The sequence below is a fragment of the Moschus berezovskii genome, chromosome 12 (genome assembly GCF_049115385.1).
Source record: "Moschus berezovskii isolate FMDL1 chromosome 12, NW_MosBer_1.0, whole genome shotgun sequence".
NCBI lineage: Eukaryota > Metazoa > Chordata > Mammalia > Artiodactyla > Moschidae > Moschus > Moschus berezovskii.
In genome coordinates, this window is record NC_142471.1 from 60,616,941 (window position 1) to 60,636,684 (window position 19,744).

The 19,744-nt window shown below is 43.9% G+C and overlaps 1 protein-coding gene across 2 annotated transcripts in view; it reads right to left on the bottom strand.

Annotated features, from left to right (window-relative positions):
• The window catches only part of MYOF (myoferlin), a 188,929-nt gene that overhangs the window by 152,594 nt on the left and 16,591 nt on the right, over positions 1–19,744 (bottom strand). For both annotated transcript variants that reach the window (XM_088842143.1, XM_055425068.2), the window contains exons 2-3: positions 5,850–5,905; positions 3,767–3,858 (exon numbers count right to left, since the gene is read on the bottom strand). In XM_088842143.1, the coding sequence (XP_088698269.1) occupies positions 3,767–3,858; positions 5,850–5,905 (148 nt within the window). The remainder of the gene's footprint in view (positions 1–3,766; positions 3,859–5,849; positions 5,906–19,744) is intronic.

Genomic DNA, 19,744 nt, shown 5'->3' on the forward strand with positions numbered 1-19,744 from the left:
CTTCAAAGCTGAGATATACAGCATAACCTTAAAAAGCTAGAAATTTTTTTGATCTAAGAGAGTAAGGCCAAAACCTGCCAAAATGTATTTATGTAGCTTAAGGGGAAAAAAATGCAATGGTCACAAGAGGCATTGGTCAGCAATGCTACATGGGAGAAAGGATCTTGTGAAAAGTGACATAGGTACTATCTATCAAAGCACTGTCCAGGCTATCAGTCTGACACCAGTAAGCAGAAGACCCAATGACTAGAACGACCGTGTAATTTACTGTCCAAACCAAGTGACTGTTGACAGCAAAAGGGACATCATAAATCATTGTGCTGGGATAATAAACCAGGACTATCCAAAGTAAATCAGAGTATATAGTCACCCTATCTCAACTAATTTATTCTAATTTATTGCTCTCATTGCAGCCTTCTGATCATACCAAATGTACATGAGGCTAAGACATACATCTGAAAATAAAGTCACATTACTAAACACTGGGATGCTTCTTCAACTGATGTGGGCATTTAATATCAGGCTTCTTACTCTCTCCCCCAATCCTGTTATTAACAGTACATCTTACAGTCAGTGATGTCTTATAATCAAAAATACAGAGTAATTTAGTTTCCCATGTGATACGACAGGAAGGAAAATAGACATTTCTCCAAAGAAGACAGATGGCCAGAAGGCATATGAAAAGATGCTCAATGTCACTAATTGTTCAGTTCAGTTCAGTCGCTCAGTCGTGTCCGACTCTTTGCGACCCCATGAATCACAGCACGCCAGGCCTCCCTGTTCATCACCAACTCCCAGAGTTCACTCAAACTCATGTCCACAGAGTCGGTGATGCCATCCAGCCATCTCATTCTCTGTCGTCCCCTTCTCCTCCCGCCCCCAACCTTTCCCAGCATCAGAGTCTTTTCCAGTGAGTCAACTCGTCGCATGAGGTGGCCAAAGTATTGGAGTTTCAGCTTTAGCATCAGTCCTTCCAATGAACACCCAGGATTGATCTCCTCTAGAACGGACTGATTGGATCTCCTTGCAGTCCAAGGGACTCTCAAGAGTCTTCTCCAGCACCACAGTTCAAAAGCATCAATTCTTCGGCGATCAGCTTTCTTCACAGTCCAACTCTCACATCCATGAGAGATGTGAGAGGTTACCATTCTGTCCCATGGTAACCTCAGCTTTACCCAGAAGATGACCCTCTGTACCACTCCTGGGCACTACCATGACTCTTTCCCCATCTGAAACTGGTAGAGGCAGTAAGACAAGGAATCCGGCTTGAATTTGTGAGACATGAAAATGTAAGCAGTGCTGGAAAGAGAACTTGAATGAGATGTACATGGGGCACACGTTATCAGAAGAAGAAATACATCCATACATGACCACGGGAAAAACCATAGCCTTGACTAGACGGACCTTGGTTGGCAAAGTAATGTCTCTGCTTTTTAATATGCTATCTAGGTTGGTCATAACTTTCCTTCCAAGGAGTAAGCATCTTTTAATTTCCTGGCTGCAATCAGCATCTGCAGTGATTTTGGAGCCCAAAAAAATGAAGTCTGACACTGCTTCCACTATTTCCCCATCTATTTCCCATGAAGTGATGGGACCAGATGCCATGATCTTCATTTTCTGAATGTTGAGCTTCAAGCCAAATTTTTCACTCTCCTCTTTCACTTTCATCAAGAGGCCTTTTAGTTCCTCTTCACTTTCTCCCATAAGGGTAGTGTCATCTGCATATCTGAGGTTATTGATATTTCTCCCAGCAATCTTGATTCCAGCTTGTGCTTCTTCCAGCCCAGCGTTCCTCATGCTGTACTCTGCATATAAATTAAATAAGCAGGTTGACAATATACAACCTTGACGTACTCCTTTTCCTATTTGGAACCAGTCTGTTGTTCCATGACCAGTTCTGACTGTTGCTTCCTGACCTGCATACAGGTTTCTCAAGAGGCAGGTCAGGTGGTCTGGGATTCCCATCTCTTTCAGAATGTTCCACAGTTTATTGTGATCCACACAGTCAAAGGCTTTGGCATAGTCAATGAAGCAGAAATAGATGTTTTTCTGGAACTCTCTTGCTTTCTCCATGATCCAGCGGATGTGGGCAATTTGATCTCTGGTGCCTCTGCCTTTTCTAAAACCTGCTTGAACATCTGAAAGTTCACAGTTCACATATTGCTGAAGCCTGGCTTGGAGAATTTTGAGCATGACTTTACTAGCGTGTGAGATGTTAGACAAATGCAAATCAAAACTACAATGAGATATTGCTTCACACCAGTCAGAATGGCCATCATCAAAAAGTTTACAAACAAATGCTGGAGGGAGTGTGGAGAAAAAAGAAGCCTCCTCCTTTGTTGGTGGGAATGACTGAACTGAACTGAACTGATAGCTACTACAGAGAACAGTATGGAGGTTCCTTAAAAAACCAAAAATAGAGCTATCATATGATCCAGCAGTCCTACTCCAGGGCATATATCTGGAGCAAATCACACTTTGAAAAGATGCATGCACCACAGTGTTCACTGTTGCACTATTTACAATAGCTAAGACATGGAATCAACCCAAATGTTTACTGAGAGGGACAAATGAATAAAGCAGATGTGGTACATATATACAGTGGAATATTAGCCATTAAAAAGAATGAAATAATGCTATTTGCAGCAACATGGATGGACCTATAGATTATCATACCAAGTTAAGTAAGTCAGAGAGATTGTTGTATGATATCACTTAGATGTGGAATCTTAAAAATAATACAAATGAACTTCTTCACAAAACAGAAACAGACTCACAGACTTAGAAAACTTACGGCTACCAAAGAGTAAAGGTGGGAGAAGGGGAGGGATAAATTAGGAGTTTGGGATTAACATATATACACTACTATATTTAAAACAGCTGATCATCAAGGACCTACTGTACAGCACAGGGAACTCTAGTCAATACTCTGTAATAACCTGTATGGGAAAAGAGTTTGAAAAATATATATATGTATAACTTAATCAGTTTGTTGTGCACTTAAAACTAACACTGTAAATCAACTATACCCTAATATAAAATTTTTTTAAAAAAGTTTAATCAGAGAACAGGAATGCCCTCCTCAACCAGGCAATTAATTTCCATTGGAAAATAACAAGTATTATGGTTTTAGAATTGAACAATTCTTACTGAGCTTTTTGAATTGATAACCTAAGACTGCATTCTGAATCTAAGGCCAAAGTATAGATCAGGGACTGGGGTGAATTTACTGGGGTCATTCTGTCCCATGGTAACCTCAGCTTTACCCAGAAGATGACCCTCTGTACCACTCCTGGGCACTACCATGACTCTTTCCCCATCTGAAACTGGTAGAGGCAGTAAGACAAGGAATCCGGCTTCAATTTGTGAGACATGAAAATGTAAGCAGTGCTGGAAAGAGAACTTGAATGAGATGTACATGGGGCACACGTTATCAGAAGAAGAAATGATTTTGTGTCCAATCAAGCTCCAGTTTGTATAAACCATCAGTGCCTACATGTAATTAACAAAGAAATTGTAGGAGTGTGAACAGGTTTCTCTGTAAGTACCTGTTGGATACAAATTGGATAGACTAGTGGTGGCTTGGCAATCACAGTGATTGATTAGCTATGTCTGATGTTGGCTCATAAGCGGGAATGGGGTCGGCGCACAGAATTAAAGCACATTGATATTGGAAACATCATGTTATTAAAGATGTTTTCCTTCAACAAAACAAACAATAGTACAACAATATGTAAAGTGACAAAAACAATCAAAATCAACTTACTTATTTTGTCCAATTGTCTCAAAATCTTTCACAACAATCTCAAGGGACGATGAAAAATCCAGCGGTATACCCCTCAAGTCAAACTCCAAAATCTGTCCACAGAAAGGTTATGAAGACAAAAAGTCTGTTAAAAGGATCTGGGCATATCATAAGATACACCAATACTATTAATAAACACTGGTTCATCTTCACCAATGACAATCTTTTAAAGTACTCAATTCTACAGTGAGACAGAAGTGATCAAATTCTGAACCTGGAAGCTGCTGAGACTTGTGGGAAAGCAAACCAGACTTAGCCTCAGAGGGCCTGGTAGCTACTCCTAGCTCCCTGTTTCCTAGGCTCCTTGGCTTTGAACAAGACCAAATCCATCTCATGGACAGAGGTCTAGACTTAATGCCTACCACAACTGTTGCATGAATAGAATGAAATCTGTATATGAAAAATACAGATTCAAGGGTTAATTTTAAATTACTTTCATTTCTTAATCATATTACTATTGAACAAAGATGAATAAATCTAAGAAAACATTTTCTGAATTGCATCAGCCCCTTATTTTTAAGCCCCACCATAGTCAGTGCTGTAGTCAGGCAAGTCTCTCATCTTAAAGCAGTAAAATTGCTTTCTAAGGGTAAATATCTAAAAAAAAAAAAAAAAAAGAGAGAGAGAGATCAACCACTGAAGCCTTTAATTATGTAATAAATGAATTCAATAAAGCAGTTCCTGATTATGGTTTGATCCTCCTTGTAAAGGGTTTGAAATGGATAGAGGAGGCATTTCACAGGTCATATTAGAAGATGCCCACCAACCCCAATGGGTTTGGAATTGGCAGTTCATTTACTTTTAGTCTTGGAGCTGTGTGTGAGGTGCTAGGATCCCATAGTGTCCACAGGGATCAACCAGAGAGGCCTCTGCTCTCAGGGAGCTGGTAGTCCAGCTGGCTATGTTCTGGGTTCCAGTGAAACTGCAGAAGTGGAATTTCCTCTCAACCTATATGAGACCACCTGGGCTTTTCAGGAAGACACCAGGAAACTTTTAGTCTTGGCCTCATCCAGTGAGAACAAGTAATCTTTATCTTATAGAGATACTGAAACTAATTAGGAGGGGAACAGGGGAAGGGGTTTGCAGTTGGTGAAGGGGAAGTCTTCAGAGCCTGGTAACTTAGTAAAATAACAAAGATACTTATCACTGCACTTTTCCAGAAAGGTTTGACCTAGCTTTTGGAAAAACAATGGGATGGATGATAGACTTTTCAAAAATTAGTCAGCATAGGAAAATCCTACTCAATGGAAAGAATTAAAAACTTCACATATCTATAAATATATTAAACAGTGAACGATTTATAAAATAAAGTCAACAGGGGGAGGAGGTATATAAATTACATTACTTCAATACAATATTACACAAGTAATTAAAAGATTTTCAAATGGAATGAGAAAGGTATATGCTCAGGATATAATAGTAAGGAAAAGAAAGGAAACTATATTCACTACATACTTATTTTAAAACATCATAATAAATATATTCACTCAATAAACATTTATTGATACCTCTGAGATGTTAACAGCAGTCACTTCTGGATAGTAGGATCAAAAGTAATTGTTTAAATCTGAAGTTTTCAAAATTTCTACATTAAGTATGTAATACTTTTATCAACATAAAAAAAAAGACATTACTCTTCCAGACACACAAAGTATCATGGATTACACTCAATTAATCACATGCAGATATGGTTCTAATTACAGAGCTTCCCTTCTGGGGCTCTGGAGAGGATCTAATCCCACCCCTTGCTCTAATCTGCAGCATAACTGGAAAAGGTCACACAGCAAGCTCATGGCTGCACCAGGCTAGAACCCCACCCTCCTCACCCTATCTAGGCTCCACTTGCCACACCCCCACTGCGCAGATGTCACTGTTATATCTCCTTGAACTGCTCTGCTGTCTTTTGGCCACAAAGGGAGGTGGAGGGGGTGAGGGTGAAATGGCAGAGATTCTCCTTCCAAATGGAAGGGTTAACCTCTGACCAAAGATGAGCAATCAGAGGTAGCTTATCCAATGAAACAAAATCGTAAAACAATGAAGTTACCTCATTCCAGACAGGGTTGAGTTCATTATCGACTTTCTTTGTTTTCTTTTTCTCATCTGCAAATAAAAAATAAGAGACAGCAATCAATTAGAAGTATCTGAAGATGCAACATTTTGGCCACCTGACGCAAAGAGCCAACTCATTGGAAAAGACCCTGATGCTGGGAAAGACTGAGGGCAGGAGAAGGGGGCGACAGAGGATGAGATGGTTGGATGGCATCATCATCCCTAAGGACATGAGTTTGAAACAACAGAGCCAGTATCATTCATTCAAAGAACCTTCCCTGAGGGAAGGTAAAATGCCTACATTTTACCTTTATCTGACTAGGGTGGGGACTACCTGAGTCAGTTTGCCAAACTGAACAGCATTTTTGGCCTAAAAAAAAATTTTCCCATGCCTAAAGAGCCAAGAGATGGGAGACTCAAAATCACAGAAATGCCGTAAGCCTCTGCTTCTCTCTCACCAAATCCTGTAGACGAAAGTCACCCAGGGCTTGTGTGTCTCTCCAGCTTGTTGCGGAAAGTCAACAAAGATAACCTTTGACCCATAGGTATCCCATTTGATAAATGAGGATACTGAGACTCCAAGAAGTTGAGCACGCAGGAGTAATTGCGTACTCCTGCGTACCTTATACGCAGGAGTGGTGCCTGATATAAACCTGGAATTTCAGCTCTGAAGCCTATGCTGCCTTTGCAAGTGATAAGACCCCAACACAGTTTAAAGATTAAGCTAGACTTGCTCACTGACATGAATCTGAGCAACCTCCGGTAGATAATGGAAGACAGAGGATCCTCATGCTGCAGTCCATGGGGTTGCAAAGAGCCGGACATGACTTAGCAATTGAACAATAGACCCCCTCTCACAGGCCTAGTAAAGGTAATAATTAGTAGATGAATGCTTTCTAGGACCAGTAGAGAATTGGGGATTTTCCTTACTCCTGGATCTTTTTTTTCCTGAAGACACAAGGTCTTCTTTCTGTGTGTCTGAGACTGGACAGTATACCTACCCAGATGAGCAAATGTTAATCCAGCTTATGCTTAAAGTTTCCTTGGAGCCAAGTCCAAAGAGCAGGGGCTTCTATTGAATCCCTAAGTCCCCAAATACTTAACAAAATAAAAGCTAATGTTTCAGTACAAAAGGTTTTGTAAGCCTTAGCTCATCTGTTTTCAGGGAAAATAAACAGTTTTTCTTCCCCTGTGTCTCCTTTACTATCACACAGAACACTCACAACATTCTGATAGCAGAATGTTGCCGCACTGGGTGGGGCATGTTCCCCCACCAAGCAATTTTCTGCGACAGCAGCTGAGTGTTCTACAATTTGACTCAGTTCTGACACTTTAGCATCATCAGATCCCACAGGTTAAAGGCTCAGTCCCAAAAGACTGCCCCACCACCAATTCAGTCCAGATTGTCATCTGTGCTTCTAACCAACTGGAGACAAATCTGAGGTTCCTATGACCCCATCGTTGGGTTCAATTAATTTGCTTAAGCAGCTCACAGAACTCAGGAGAACAGTTACTTACCAGCTTACTATAGGGTTTGATCATGATATAGAGGAACAGCCAGCTGAAGAGATATGCAGTGTGAGGTCTGAGAGGGTCACGAGCACAGGGGTTTCTGTTACCATGGAGTTGGGGGTACACTGTCCTACTGGTACACGGATGTGTTCACCCAGCTGCAAAGTCTATGAACCCCATACTTCTAGAATGCTTAATGGAGGCTTCATCAATTATTAACTCCATTTCTAGCCCTTCACCCCACTTTAGAGAAGTGGGGGTGGGGCTGAACATTCCAAACTTCTAATCATGGCTTGGTCTTTCCGGTGACCAGCCCCCATCCAGGAGTCCACCCAGAGTGGCTTCATTAGAATAAAAGATGCTCCTAGTGCCCTCTCTTATCCCTTAGGAATCTACAAGGGTTTTAGGAGTCCTATGTTAGGGATGGGGTCAGATTATAACCAGAAATGCTCCTAGTATTCTTATCGCTTAGGAAACTACAAGGGTTTTAGGAGCTCTGTGCCAGGAACAATGAGCAGCGGGTCAGGCCGATTTATAATTTTTCTATCATCTCACATGACCCAACTTCCTGAAAACCCTACATACAATTATTTCCATCCCCCTTTCAGAGCTAAGGAAACGAGAAGTAAGGAATTCCAAGTGACATTGCTGTTAAGTGAGTCAAGGCTAGATTATGGACCCAGGCAGTCCCACGTCAGTGGCCGTGCTTTGAACCACTCCTCAGCTTCCCCTCTACTGCAGTGGAATAGAGGAGGTAGTGGCTTTTGTTCGGCTGAATGTCACATTGCTAAGGCTCCCAGCACACGGCCAGCTCTGGGACTAGCCACCTCATTCTTCCACAACCTCAGCATAGCAAAGCTTTGAGTCATCACCCTCACTCTGCTAAGCATTAACTTTTCCACTTGAGTAGGCTCCCATCGGCCTACTGGCTTCCCTTTGCAAAGTTCAGCGGGACTCTGCTCATCAGCTCATACCTGGATCTATCCTGACTATGACTACGGGCTTTCTGTGCAGAGCCCCTCGCTGGATTCTGATGTCACCTAGAAGCGGTCCTGATTTCCCCTCCCACACTTCCTTATTGAGCCCACTCACTCTTCCCCTCATCTCACAGAAGCCTCTCAAGCTTTCTCTCTGGTTACAGTACCAGAAAGCGAGAGACAAAGAGGAGCCCTGCAAAGGATGTTGAAATTAGAAATGGACGAAATGGCTTCTCTCCACAACTGCAGCTGCTCCCTCTAAAGAAAGATCTACAGGTGCCAGGCTGTGCATTCTACTGCGGTGTCTCTAAATCCTCACTATAACCCTGCAAGGTAAACATTCTCAACCTCACTTTATAGACAAGGAATCAAGAAAAGCTGGTTAAGTTGTTCAAGCCACAGCTAACAAGGAAACAAAAACAGAATCTGCATCTACATCTCCTAGCTTCAAAACCAGAGTGTGTGTTTGCCACCACCAATGCTGCACTGGAAGCTGTCAGAAATATTGACTAAAGAAGATGCACAGGCACGATGTGTGTAGTGGGCTTGGGATCCTGGGCAGCGGCCATAGGAAAAGGCCAAGGTCAGGTTTCAGGGTATCCTGAAAGTGTCCAAGACTGCTCCAAGACACAAAATATTACGTCTGAGAGTTCTTCTGGAGACAGAGTTTATTGTTCTGATCAAATTCTCAGATAAGTTAGGGACCTGGACAAAGGTTAGGAAATTTCTGCCTTTGACAAGCATGAAAGGGTTACCATTAATCTCACTGCAGCTCACCACCGTGCTGGCTGGCTGCCATATCCTGGGCTTTGGCTAGGGGAGGTGGGAGAATGGAGTGGAGACCTGAGTCAGGAAGGAGAGAATTTGGACCCTGAAGTCATGGCAGGCCTTCAAGAGAGAGATGGGCAACATGAGGTTCCAGCCAATAGGAAAAGCAAGAAGGCAGCAAATAACCTATAGAAACTGAGCACAAGCCTTAGGACTGGCAACACTGAAGGATGGTCTTGAAGCAAAATTCCAGTCTCCTCTAAGTCCCTAAGATCCCAGACAAGGAGCTAAGACAGGGGCTCCAGGGAAGCTTCAAAAAGAGCCAGCATTCACTCACTGGAATTGAGTCCCAAGCCTGGTTACCAACCTGGGGATCAGTGTGGGAAGGCATGTTGCAAGGCTGTCTTGATGCCAAGCCTGGTACTAATGACCCTCCACCCCCAGTGGGGATTGTTCCAGAGTCAGCAGCTGAAGAGTGTGATAAAGGTCACCTGTTCATTTATTCTCAAACATTCATTAAGCACCTACTATATGCTAATGGAGGGCTTCCCAGGCGGCCCAGTAGTAAAGAATCTGCCAGCCAATGCAGAAGACACAGGAGATAAGGGTTCCATCCCTGGGCCAGGAAGATCCCCTGAACGAGGAAATGGCAACCCATTTCATTTCTATTTCCATTTTCTATTCTTGCTTAGAAAATTCCATGGACAGAGGAGCCTGGCAGGCTACAGTCCATGGGGTCCCAAAAAGTGGGACACAACTGAGCATAAGGCCCAACAAGGATGTTGCTAATAACTAAAGAAAAAAAGAGTATAAGATAGTTCCTGGTCTTAAAACATTCCATCAATGTAGTTTATGGATCATTGAATAAAGGAACCAAACAAATATTCCTGCATGTTTTCACCCAGTATAAAAAGTTCCATCATACTTTATTTTTATCTTGGAGTTTCCTCCCATAAGAGGGGGAATAACGGGAATGATGACTGGCCAGGTCAAGGACCTCATAGTCAGCCCACGGAAATGGTCTACTAAGTGAGTTCTTCCATGGCATTAATCAACATCCTGATTCCTCCATCCAACAGATGTTTCTGAAATATCAGCTGCCGACCACTGAACAGGTCGCCATGAGAGATAAAAAGATCCCCAAGACTTTGGGGTCCTGACCTTGGGGAGGTAGATATGGCTACAGGTGGCTGATACAGAAAGAAAGCTTCTTTCAGAAAGAGGGGTATAGATGAGGATGCAGATTCGGAGGAAGTGGAGGTAACTTCACGCTGGGGAGCAGAGGCTGAGTATGGGTTGGAAGGAACTGAAAATGGAGAGCTGGGAAGAAAATGTCACTCCAGATGAGGGCAACAGCATGGTGGGTCAGCCACGGATGGAGAACAAGTAATGTCTGGGGACACTGCACAGCCCAGTGGGCTGGAACCACAGGATGTATATGGGAATCAAGGCAACCAGGATGTTTGGGAAGGTTATGGTCACACCGTGAAGCCTTAATGCCAGGAAAAGCATCATTTGGCTGATTCAAGTCACTTAGGAAGGAGGATATTAGAAACTGACTTCATAACTTCTGGAATTCACTATCCAACAGGAAAAACCAAGATTTGCTCAACAAATCTTCCAAGACATACTCCTGAACACATGATTCAGCTGTCTTGAGAACAGAGCAGAGGGGCCAAGTCCTAGCAGATGCCACTGGTGGGGCTATCCTTGTGGAATTTCCTGCCACACATGGTACCTGTGCATAATATTGATGCTTATAGTGAGGCCCTCCCTCCCAGCCAGGTCTGTATTAAATCCTTCACATACATCAGTTCATTTAACTTTAACCCTTATATCAAGCCTAAAAAGTTCAGTTCAGTCACTCAGTCGTGTCCGACTCTCTGCAACCCCATGAATCACAGCACGCCAGGCCTCCCTGTCCATCACCAACTCCTGGAGCTCACCCAAACTCATGTCCATTGAGTCGGTGATGCCATCCAGCCATCTCATTCTCTGTCATCCCCTTCTCCTCCGGCCCCCAAACTTTCCCAGCATCAGAGTCTTTTCCAGTGAGTCAACTCGTCGCATGAGGTGGCCAAAGTATTGGAGTTTCAGCTTTAGCATCAGTCCTTCCAATGCACACCCAGGATTGATCTCCTTTAGAATGGACTGGTTGGATCTCTTTGCAGTCCAAGGGACTCTCTAGAGTCTTCTCCAGCACCACAATTCAAAAGCATCAATTCTTTGGTGCTCAGCTTTCTTCACAGTCCAACTCTCACATCCATACATGACCACGGGAAAAACCATAGCCTTGACTAGACGGACCTTGGTTGGCAAAGTAATGTCTCTGCTTTTTAATATGCTATCTAGGTTGGTCATAACTTTCCTTCCAAGGAGTAAGCATCTTTTAATTTCCTGGCTGCAATCAGCATCTGCAGTGATTTTGGAGCCCCAAAAAATAAAGTCTGACATTGTTTCCACTGTTTTTCCATCTATTTCCCATGAAGTGATGGGACCAGATGCCATGATCTTTGTTTTCTGAATGTTGAGCTTTAAGCCAACCTTTTCACTCTCCTCTTTCACTTTCATCAAGAGGCTTTTGAGTTCCTCTTCACTTTCTGCCATAAGGGTGGTGTCATCTGCATATCTGAGGTTATTGATATTTCTCCCAGCAACCCCGATTCCAGCTTGTGCTTCTTCCAGCCCAGCGTTCCTCATGATGTACTCTGCATATAAGTTAAATAAGCAAGGTGACAATATACAGCCTTGACGTACTCCTTTTCCTATTTGGAACCAGTCTGTTGTTCCATGTCCAGTTCTGACTGTTGCTTCCTGACCTGCATACAGGTTTCTCAAGAGGCAGGTCAGGTGGTCTGGGATTCCCATCTCTTTCAGTATTTTCCACAGTTTATTGTGATCCACACAGTCAAAGGCTTTGGCATAGTCAATGAAGCAGAAATAGATGTTTTTCTGGAACTCTCTTGCTTTCTCCATGATCCAGCGGATGTTGGCAATTTGATATCTGGTTCCTCTGCCTTTTCTAAAATCTGCTTGAACATCTGGGAGTTCTCGGTTCACATATTGCTGAAGCCTGGCTTGGAGAATTTTGAGCCTGACTTTACTAGCGTGTGAGATGAGTGCAATTGTGCGGTAGTTTGAGCATTCTTTGGCATTGCCTTTCTTTGGGATTGAAATGAAGACTGACCTTTTCCAGCCTAAAAAGTAGGCACTGTTAATATCCCCAATCTGCAAATGAGCAAAGCAAGCCCAGAATGTTGGGTAACTTGCCCAGGGTCAGGGAGCTAGGAAGATACCCTCTAACTCAGGACTAGTCTGGCCCTACCCACCTACCTCTCTGGCTAATAAGGAAAGATTAAGAAGTCGGCATTAGCTCCTAGCTTTCTGGAGAAACCCAGCCCAACCCCTTCCAAGAAGGAGGCTCTGATTTTTTAATCCATGTGTGTCCACATTACATTTTATGAAAGCCTATTTTCACACATAAGCATGTCAGCCAGAAAAGAAAGTACATAAATTCCAGTCTTATCAACAACCAGAGTCACACACTTATTCAAATATTCAATTCCATTTCCTTTTTTTTTTTAAAAAAAAAAAAGGTCTCAGCCGCAGGCACTAATCAGTAGATTAAATTACCAGAAACTCTTTCCCCTTCTTCACACTCCTATCTCCCCAGTGTTTCCACCTCTAATGTTATGAAAATGTCTGTTTCTTCCTATGGTAAAGAATTAAACACTTTCAACCTAGAATATAACAATTGATTCAAATGCAGAATACACTCTGAACCACTCTGGACTCAAAGGCATTCTTTGAGACATTTCCTGTTTTTTTATTAACTACAATTACCTCTCTCTCAGATCTGTGAAGGTCAACACTGCAGTAATTAACTCTCATGCCAACCTCCCAATAAGATTTCCGAAGAACTGAACAAGCGCTCTTTACCAAGCCACCACACCCTTTGGCACGGAAACCTTCCTTTGTTGTTCACCTACCAAACACTGTGCTGAACTCTTACTGAAAAGGTGAGAGTGACTCCATGACTCCTAAGTCTGTATTGGTCCATCCAGGCCGAAAGGACCAGGGTACTGGCTAATTTTATGTCAACTTGACTAGTCTGTGGTGCCAGGTGTTTGGTCCAACTCTTGTCAAGATGCTGCTGTGAAGGTATTTTATAGACGTGATTAACAATCTATAAAATTATTTTCAAGTAATTTCAATTTTCAAGTAAAGCCGATCACTCTTTGTAAGGTGGGTGGGCCTATAGCTGAAAGCCTTAAGAGAAAAAACTGAAGTTTTCCCTCTCTTCCTGGAGAAGAATGAATTTTGCCTCAAGACTGTATCAGAAACCCCACCCAAGTCATCAGCCCACTGGCCTGCCCTTGAGATTTCAGTCTCAAGACTACAACATCAACACTTACTTGAATTTCCAGCCTGCAGTTGGGCTGCACCCCACAGGCCTATGAAGCCTGTGTTTGACCAGCTTCAAGACCAAGAAAGAGCCTGGAGTCAGCAACAAAGACATCATCAGTGGTTTAATGGCTGGGGGAGCTTACACGTCTGAAGCCAGGTCCTGGAGCAATACCCCATCGCATGCGGCAGACAGTGGGGAGGACATGGCAGCAGTCTTTGCTTCCAGGGCAAAGGGGAGGTTATTAGTTATAGGGGAATTGACGTCAGGTGGTCTCATTTGTTACTAGGGAAAAGAGCGTGTCCCTCATTGCCCCTTTCAAAAGAACAGTCAACACCTGGGGCCTGGGGCAAGCACCTAGGAAGATCAGTCAGATGACTGGGATACAGGTGAAATAGGCAAGGGATGTGCAAAGAGCAACAGAACAGCCATCTTGAGTGACCTGTCCATACACCTGCCCCACAAATTTCAACCTTGCTGACTCTACAAATGCATGAGCCCTCTCCCTCCCTGCTCTCTGCCTCTTTCTCCATTTATATATACATATATACTATTGGTTCCAACCAAGGTCCGTCTAGTCAAGGCAATGGTTTTTCCCGTGGTCATGTATGGATGTGAGAGTTGGACTGTGAAGAAAGCTGATCACCGAATAATCGATGCTTTTGAACTGTGGTGTTGGAGAAGACTCTTGAGAGTCCCTTATACTGCAAGGAGATCCAACCAGTCCATTCTAGAGGAGATCAATCCTGGATGTTCATTGGAGGGACTGATGCTAAAGCTGAAGCTGCAATACTCTGGCCACCTCATGCGACGAGTTGACTCACTGGAAAAGACTCTGATGCTGGGAAAGGTTGGGGGCGGGAGGAGAAGGGGACAACGGAGAATGAGATGGCTGGATGGCATCACCGACTCTGTGGACATGAGTTTGAGTGAACTCCGGGATTTGGTGATGGACAGGGAGGCCTGGCGTGCTGTGATTCATGGGGTCGCGGAGAGTCGGACACAACTGAGCGACTGAACTGAACTGAACTATTGGTTCCAGAGAAATGGGACCAACTGGTAACACCAAGTGGCCATGGAAGTAACAACATTACAACGGTAACAGATTTTACATACTTCAAAACCAACATCTCATTGATCCTAACAACCCTGCAAGGAGAAAGCAGGTATTGGTCCAGCTTTTCTGACTGGACTTTCAAATCAGGGAACTCTCCATTTCTCTGAGCTGTTATCAAGGAGACATAAGGCTCAACCACTAAACTCAGAGTACCTCTTTGATGGACTAGGAAATTTTGACTAGAGGAGCTCTAAGATTTTCACCAGGTTCAATAGAACATGAGTTTTATGAAGTCCCCCCAAGTCCTGACTGGTTAGACTGCTGCATCTTACTGCGATAGCCCCAGGAGAAGTGGGAGTGCTATTTACAAAGCTTCCACTTGTAACTCAGCTCTTTGGTGGAAGTGAAAGTATTAGTCACTCAGTCATGTTCGGCCAGGCTCCTCTGTCCATGGAATTCTCGAGCCAAGAATACTGGAGTGGGTAGCCATTCCCTTCTCCAAGGATCTTCCAGACCCAGAGATCAAACCGGTGGGCAGACTGCATTGTGGGGAGTCTACATTCTGCACTGTGGGCAGACTCTTTACTGTCTGAGCCACCAGCGAAGCCCCAGCTCTTTGGTAGGCAAGGTAGACCAGCCATTCATCTAAACTTGACTTCCCATTCAGAAATACTTCTGCATCTTCTCTTGGTCCTTAATTATGCCCCCTGTGTTTTGAGAAATATTCACATACAAAAAGGCATCCTCTATTTGGCCTAAAATTTCAGACTCTCCTTGCCCCCAAGCCTTTCCACACATGGTTAGCAATGATTAAGTGCTGTCAACTAGTCACTGTCCCCAGTGCTTCCCATGACTGTCTCATTTAATCTTCACACCAACCCTAAGAGGCCAGTTCTATTATGATCATCTCTAGTTACTGAGGAAGAAACCAAAAGACAGATGGGGTAAGCCCCTTCTCAGAGGTGACACAGCTAGTGAGTGGCAGAGCAAGGATTCAAACTCTAGAAGATAAAGACACAAAGTAATTTCCAAAATTGGAGGATTAAGATCAGATGGTGAATTCTTAAAAGCTGGGACTGTATTTTATTAATATTATTATCCCCCCTGCCAGAGTCATTTCTCCATGATCTGAGTGAACTGGACTTGATAAGTTCATGTAAGTCTTATGATTCAAGTTGTTTTAGAGATTAAGAAAATAAGTACAAAGTGCTCAATACAGAATCCAGCACAGGGTAAGCACTAATCCACCAGGAACTATTATTTCTTCTCACAGCACCCAAGCAGCACCCCTTGCAGACTCCAGAAGGTTTCCCAGGTGTGGAGCCCTCCCTGGAGGTCAGGGCCCCAGTGACTAAAGGAAGTGGCCTGGGCACAGCCCTGGCGGAGCAATTCTGCCACATGGCTCAGTTCCAGGCCTCGGAGGCCTGCCAGAGGCAGCTGGCATGTGGGTAGTGCTCTTCCCTGGCAGTGAGCCTGACAGCTACCAGCCTCTGAAGGAACTTTGACAAGAATCAGGAGCAGGGAAAGCTCTGGGAAGGGCCAACAGGAGACTCCTCTGCCCCTCGGATTTTAGAGGGACTCAGGGGAGCACAGAGACAGGGGGCCCATCCCAGTTGATCTGGCTGAAGGAGCATCTCTGTTTCCCAACCCTGACTGCATTACTCCTGCAGGAGATGTTGCTAAACGAGTTCTAGGAGAAAGGTGTTTTGGCCAAACGGCAACTGCAACACAAAGTGAGGCTGTTTTGTACATTTACTGAAAGCCTCACTGATATCTCTGCTGTAAAAGGAAAACCCAGACAGAAAAGCAGGCTGCTCCGCTTCCTGCACCCAGTGCCCCAGTAGCCTCTGGAGCTGCCCTTTCAGGTACACAAACTCTTGGATCAAAGTCAAATCCTGAAGGGAGTTGTGGTGAAGCCCAGTCAAGCAGAATCTGCTTCCTAAAAGCTGACCCTGGGGTGTGGTCCAGCCCTGCCGACTGCCTGGGCGGCAGACAGATGGAGCCCAGGTGGGCCAGGCACCTGGATCAGCTGTCTCAGTGGAGAACTGAACCATGTGCTTCTTTGGTTTCTTCGTTTGTGTTTGGGAATCCTTTCTGTGCGGGGCACTTTAAGGTGCCTATCAAATCCTATTAGTGCCTACATAGTGCTATCAAATCCTTCTGAGGGAGTGTTGGGCTGCACCCCACAGGCCTACCAGGCTTGTGGTTACCCAGCTTCAAGACTGAAGAAAGAGCCCAGGGTCAACAACAGAGACCGTTGATGGTTTACCGGATGGGGGGAGCTTACACATCTGAAGTAAGGTCCTGGAGCGACACCCCACTACGTGCCATGAACAGTGGGTAGAACATGGCGCAGTCTTCCCTCCTAGGGATGAGGAGGGAGGGGAGGGTACCAGTTATAGGGGAATTGACATTAGGTGGGCTCATTAGTTACCAGGGAAACCAGCAGAAAAGCATGCCCCTTTGATAAGAACAATCACCAGCTGGGCCCTGGACAAGTAAATGGGAAGGTCAAATAAGTTTAGATAAAACAAGCACTGGTCAAGCAGGGGATGTACAGAGAGCAAGACAACAGCCATCTGCAGTGGCCTGACCTACCTCCACCCTGACATACCCTGCACAACCCTTACAATCTTGGTCTGCCCACTCTATAGCAATATCCCTGGGGTCAGGTATGTAGAGGGCACTGCAACCAAACACCACAGATACAATACAGACAGCTCACCACTGGTTTTCACATTAGAGGAAAATAACCCAATCTCATGAACAGGCTCAGAGGTATGGTAATGGGGAAACACGTCATAAGCTATACATTTTATCACTTATATCCAATTTTCAGGTCTTCCCTGGTGGCTCAGTGGTAAAGACTTTGCCCACCAGTGCAGGAGACGTAGGTTCGATCCCTGGGTCAGGAAGATCCCCTGGAGAAGGAAATGGCAACCCACTCTAGTATTCTTGCCTGGGAAATCCCACGCACAGGAGCCTGGTGGACTACAGTCCACAGGGTACAATAGAGTCAGACACGACTTAGTGACCAAACAATAACAACCAACCAATTGTCACACAAACATTGTACATATGCTTTTATTTTTTTAATATTTATGTTGCTGTGCCAGATCTTAGTTGCAGCACGTGAATTCTCAGTTCCCACATATGACATCTAGTTCCTTGACCAAGGATGGAACCCAGGCCCCCTGCATTAGGGGTGCAGAGTCTTAGCTACTGGACCACCAGGGAAGTCCTACCTGTGCTTTTAGCAACAAACTTAAAAAGCAAGCAGTGTAACACTTAATAAGTAGTTGTACTCTGGCAATTTCACTAGACAATTTTCTTCACAACCAGAACATCAGGGCAAAAAAGTATGGCTAGCACAATGGCAACCCACTCCAGTGTTCTTGCCTGGAGAATCCCAGGAACAGGTGAGCCTGGTGGGCTGCCGTCTATGGGGTCACACAGAGTCGGACACGACTGAAGTGACTTAGCAGCAGCAGCAGCACAATAACTTTCATAAATACAGACCTCAATTAACAGAACTAGAATTTAACATTCACCAAGACAGAATTTTAGGGGGCTTCCCTGGTGGCTCAGAGGTTAAAGCGTCTGCCTCCAATGCGGGAGACCCGGGTTCGATCCCTGGGTCGGGAAGATCCCCTGGAGAAGGAAACGGTAACCCACTCCAGTATTCTTGCCTGGAGAATCCCATGGACGGAGAAGCCTGGTAGGCTACAGTCCACGGGGTCGCAAAGAGTCGGACACGACTGAGCGACCGAACGCAACGCAACGAACGCAAGACAGAATTTTACTCTCTTTAAAATTACCCTCATCTCCACCAAACATAACCTAACCAAGACTAATTTGTTTGCAAAATACGTCTGGTCAATTGACCACAATAGCTCCTCCAAACTGGCTGTGGTCTAACTCCTCAGAAGGAGTGTCAGACTGAATTCCCCAAAGGCCTCTCAGGGCCAGGAAAGCCATGCCAAAGACCTGCTATCAGACTCCATCTCAGGGGAATTCTTTGTTCTAGAGGTCTCCAAGATACTGAGATTCCTGCACATGACAGGAGAGTCTTTCCCATTCACCAGCTAAGGCTGCTCAGAACCCAAGAGTCTCCACTTTCTGGCAGAACCAGGCAGAGAGAAAAGAAAAATGATTCAATTCTACCCACAGGTGTAGTTTACAAAATTGTTGTAAGTCATAACTAACTTAATGGGAAGGGCTTCCCTCTACCTGGAAAACACAGATCAAAACCAGTAACATTCCAGACAAAACCCATAGACGTTATAACCATATTCACCACTTTACTCAGTAACCAATCCTTTTGTTAACTTCTATGAAGCCATCAAGTTTTCCATTAGGATCCTTTAATTTTTTACACAGTTCAGCAGTATGATCTGAAATTTATTAGAGGCCTATACCTGTCAAAACGTCCTTCCTATGTGAATCTTCTTGAAGATGAAGCACTTTTGCAAAAGCATCAAGTAAAACAAGAACTATCCATAAATGACAAAAAAAATGTAAAAAGGCACAGTTAAACACCTGATCATAATGTAATTGATAAGGAAATGGTTACAAGAATTAAGACTGATTATAATCTTAACCCTTGAAAACCTCAGTCTCTGGCAAAAACCAAGAATTGTTCACTTCCCGATTGAAAAATTTCATGCTTCGGTTCCCCACTTGTAAGCAGGCAAAGGTAGGTAAACTTAGACCTGCCTGGAAATTAATGTTCCAATATTTTATCCTATTTGAAATGATGCATGAATACTCGTCTTTCAACTTTAGTTTCAAGTCTAAAATTTTCAAGTCACTAAAATCTGGAGAGACTATTTCAGACAGACATTCCCAAAGTATAATTATTTCTATAGAATTTACCTAAAAGTTCTTTTTACTCCTCTACTCTTTAAGATCGCATAAGATTAAAGTTCCAGAGAGGCCACATAGATAATTGACATATAAAAGGAACAAGGAGGAATACCAATTCCTTCTAGAAAGCTGACTTAGCCAATTACCAAAGCCTCCCTTTGATACAACAGCAGTCATTAGAGGCCATTTTTCTACAGATCTCTTGGCAGCCCCCATTCACCAAGGACAGCCCCCCAGGTCTCATAACTTCTGGGATGACCCCCTCAACTTTTGGGCCCCAAATGCTAGTGGATGACCCCCACAAC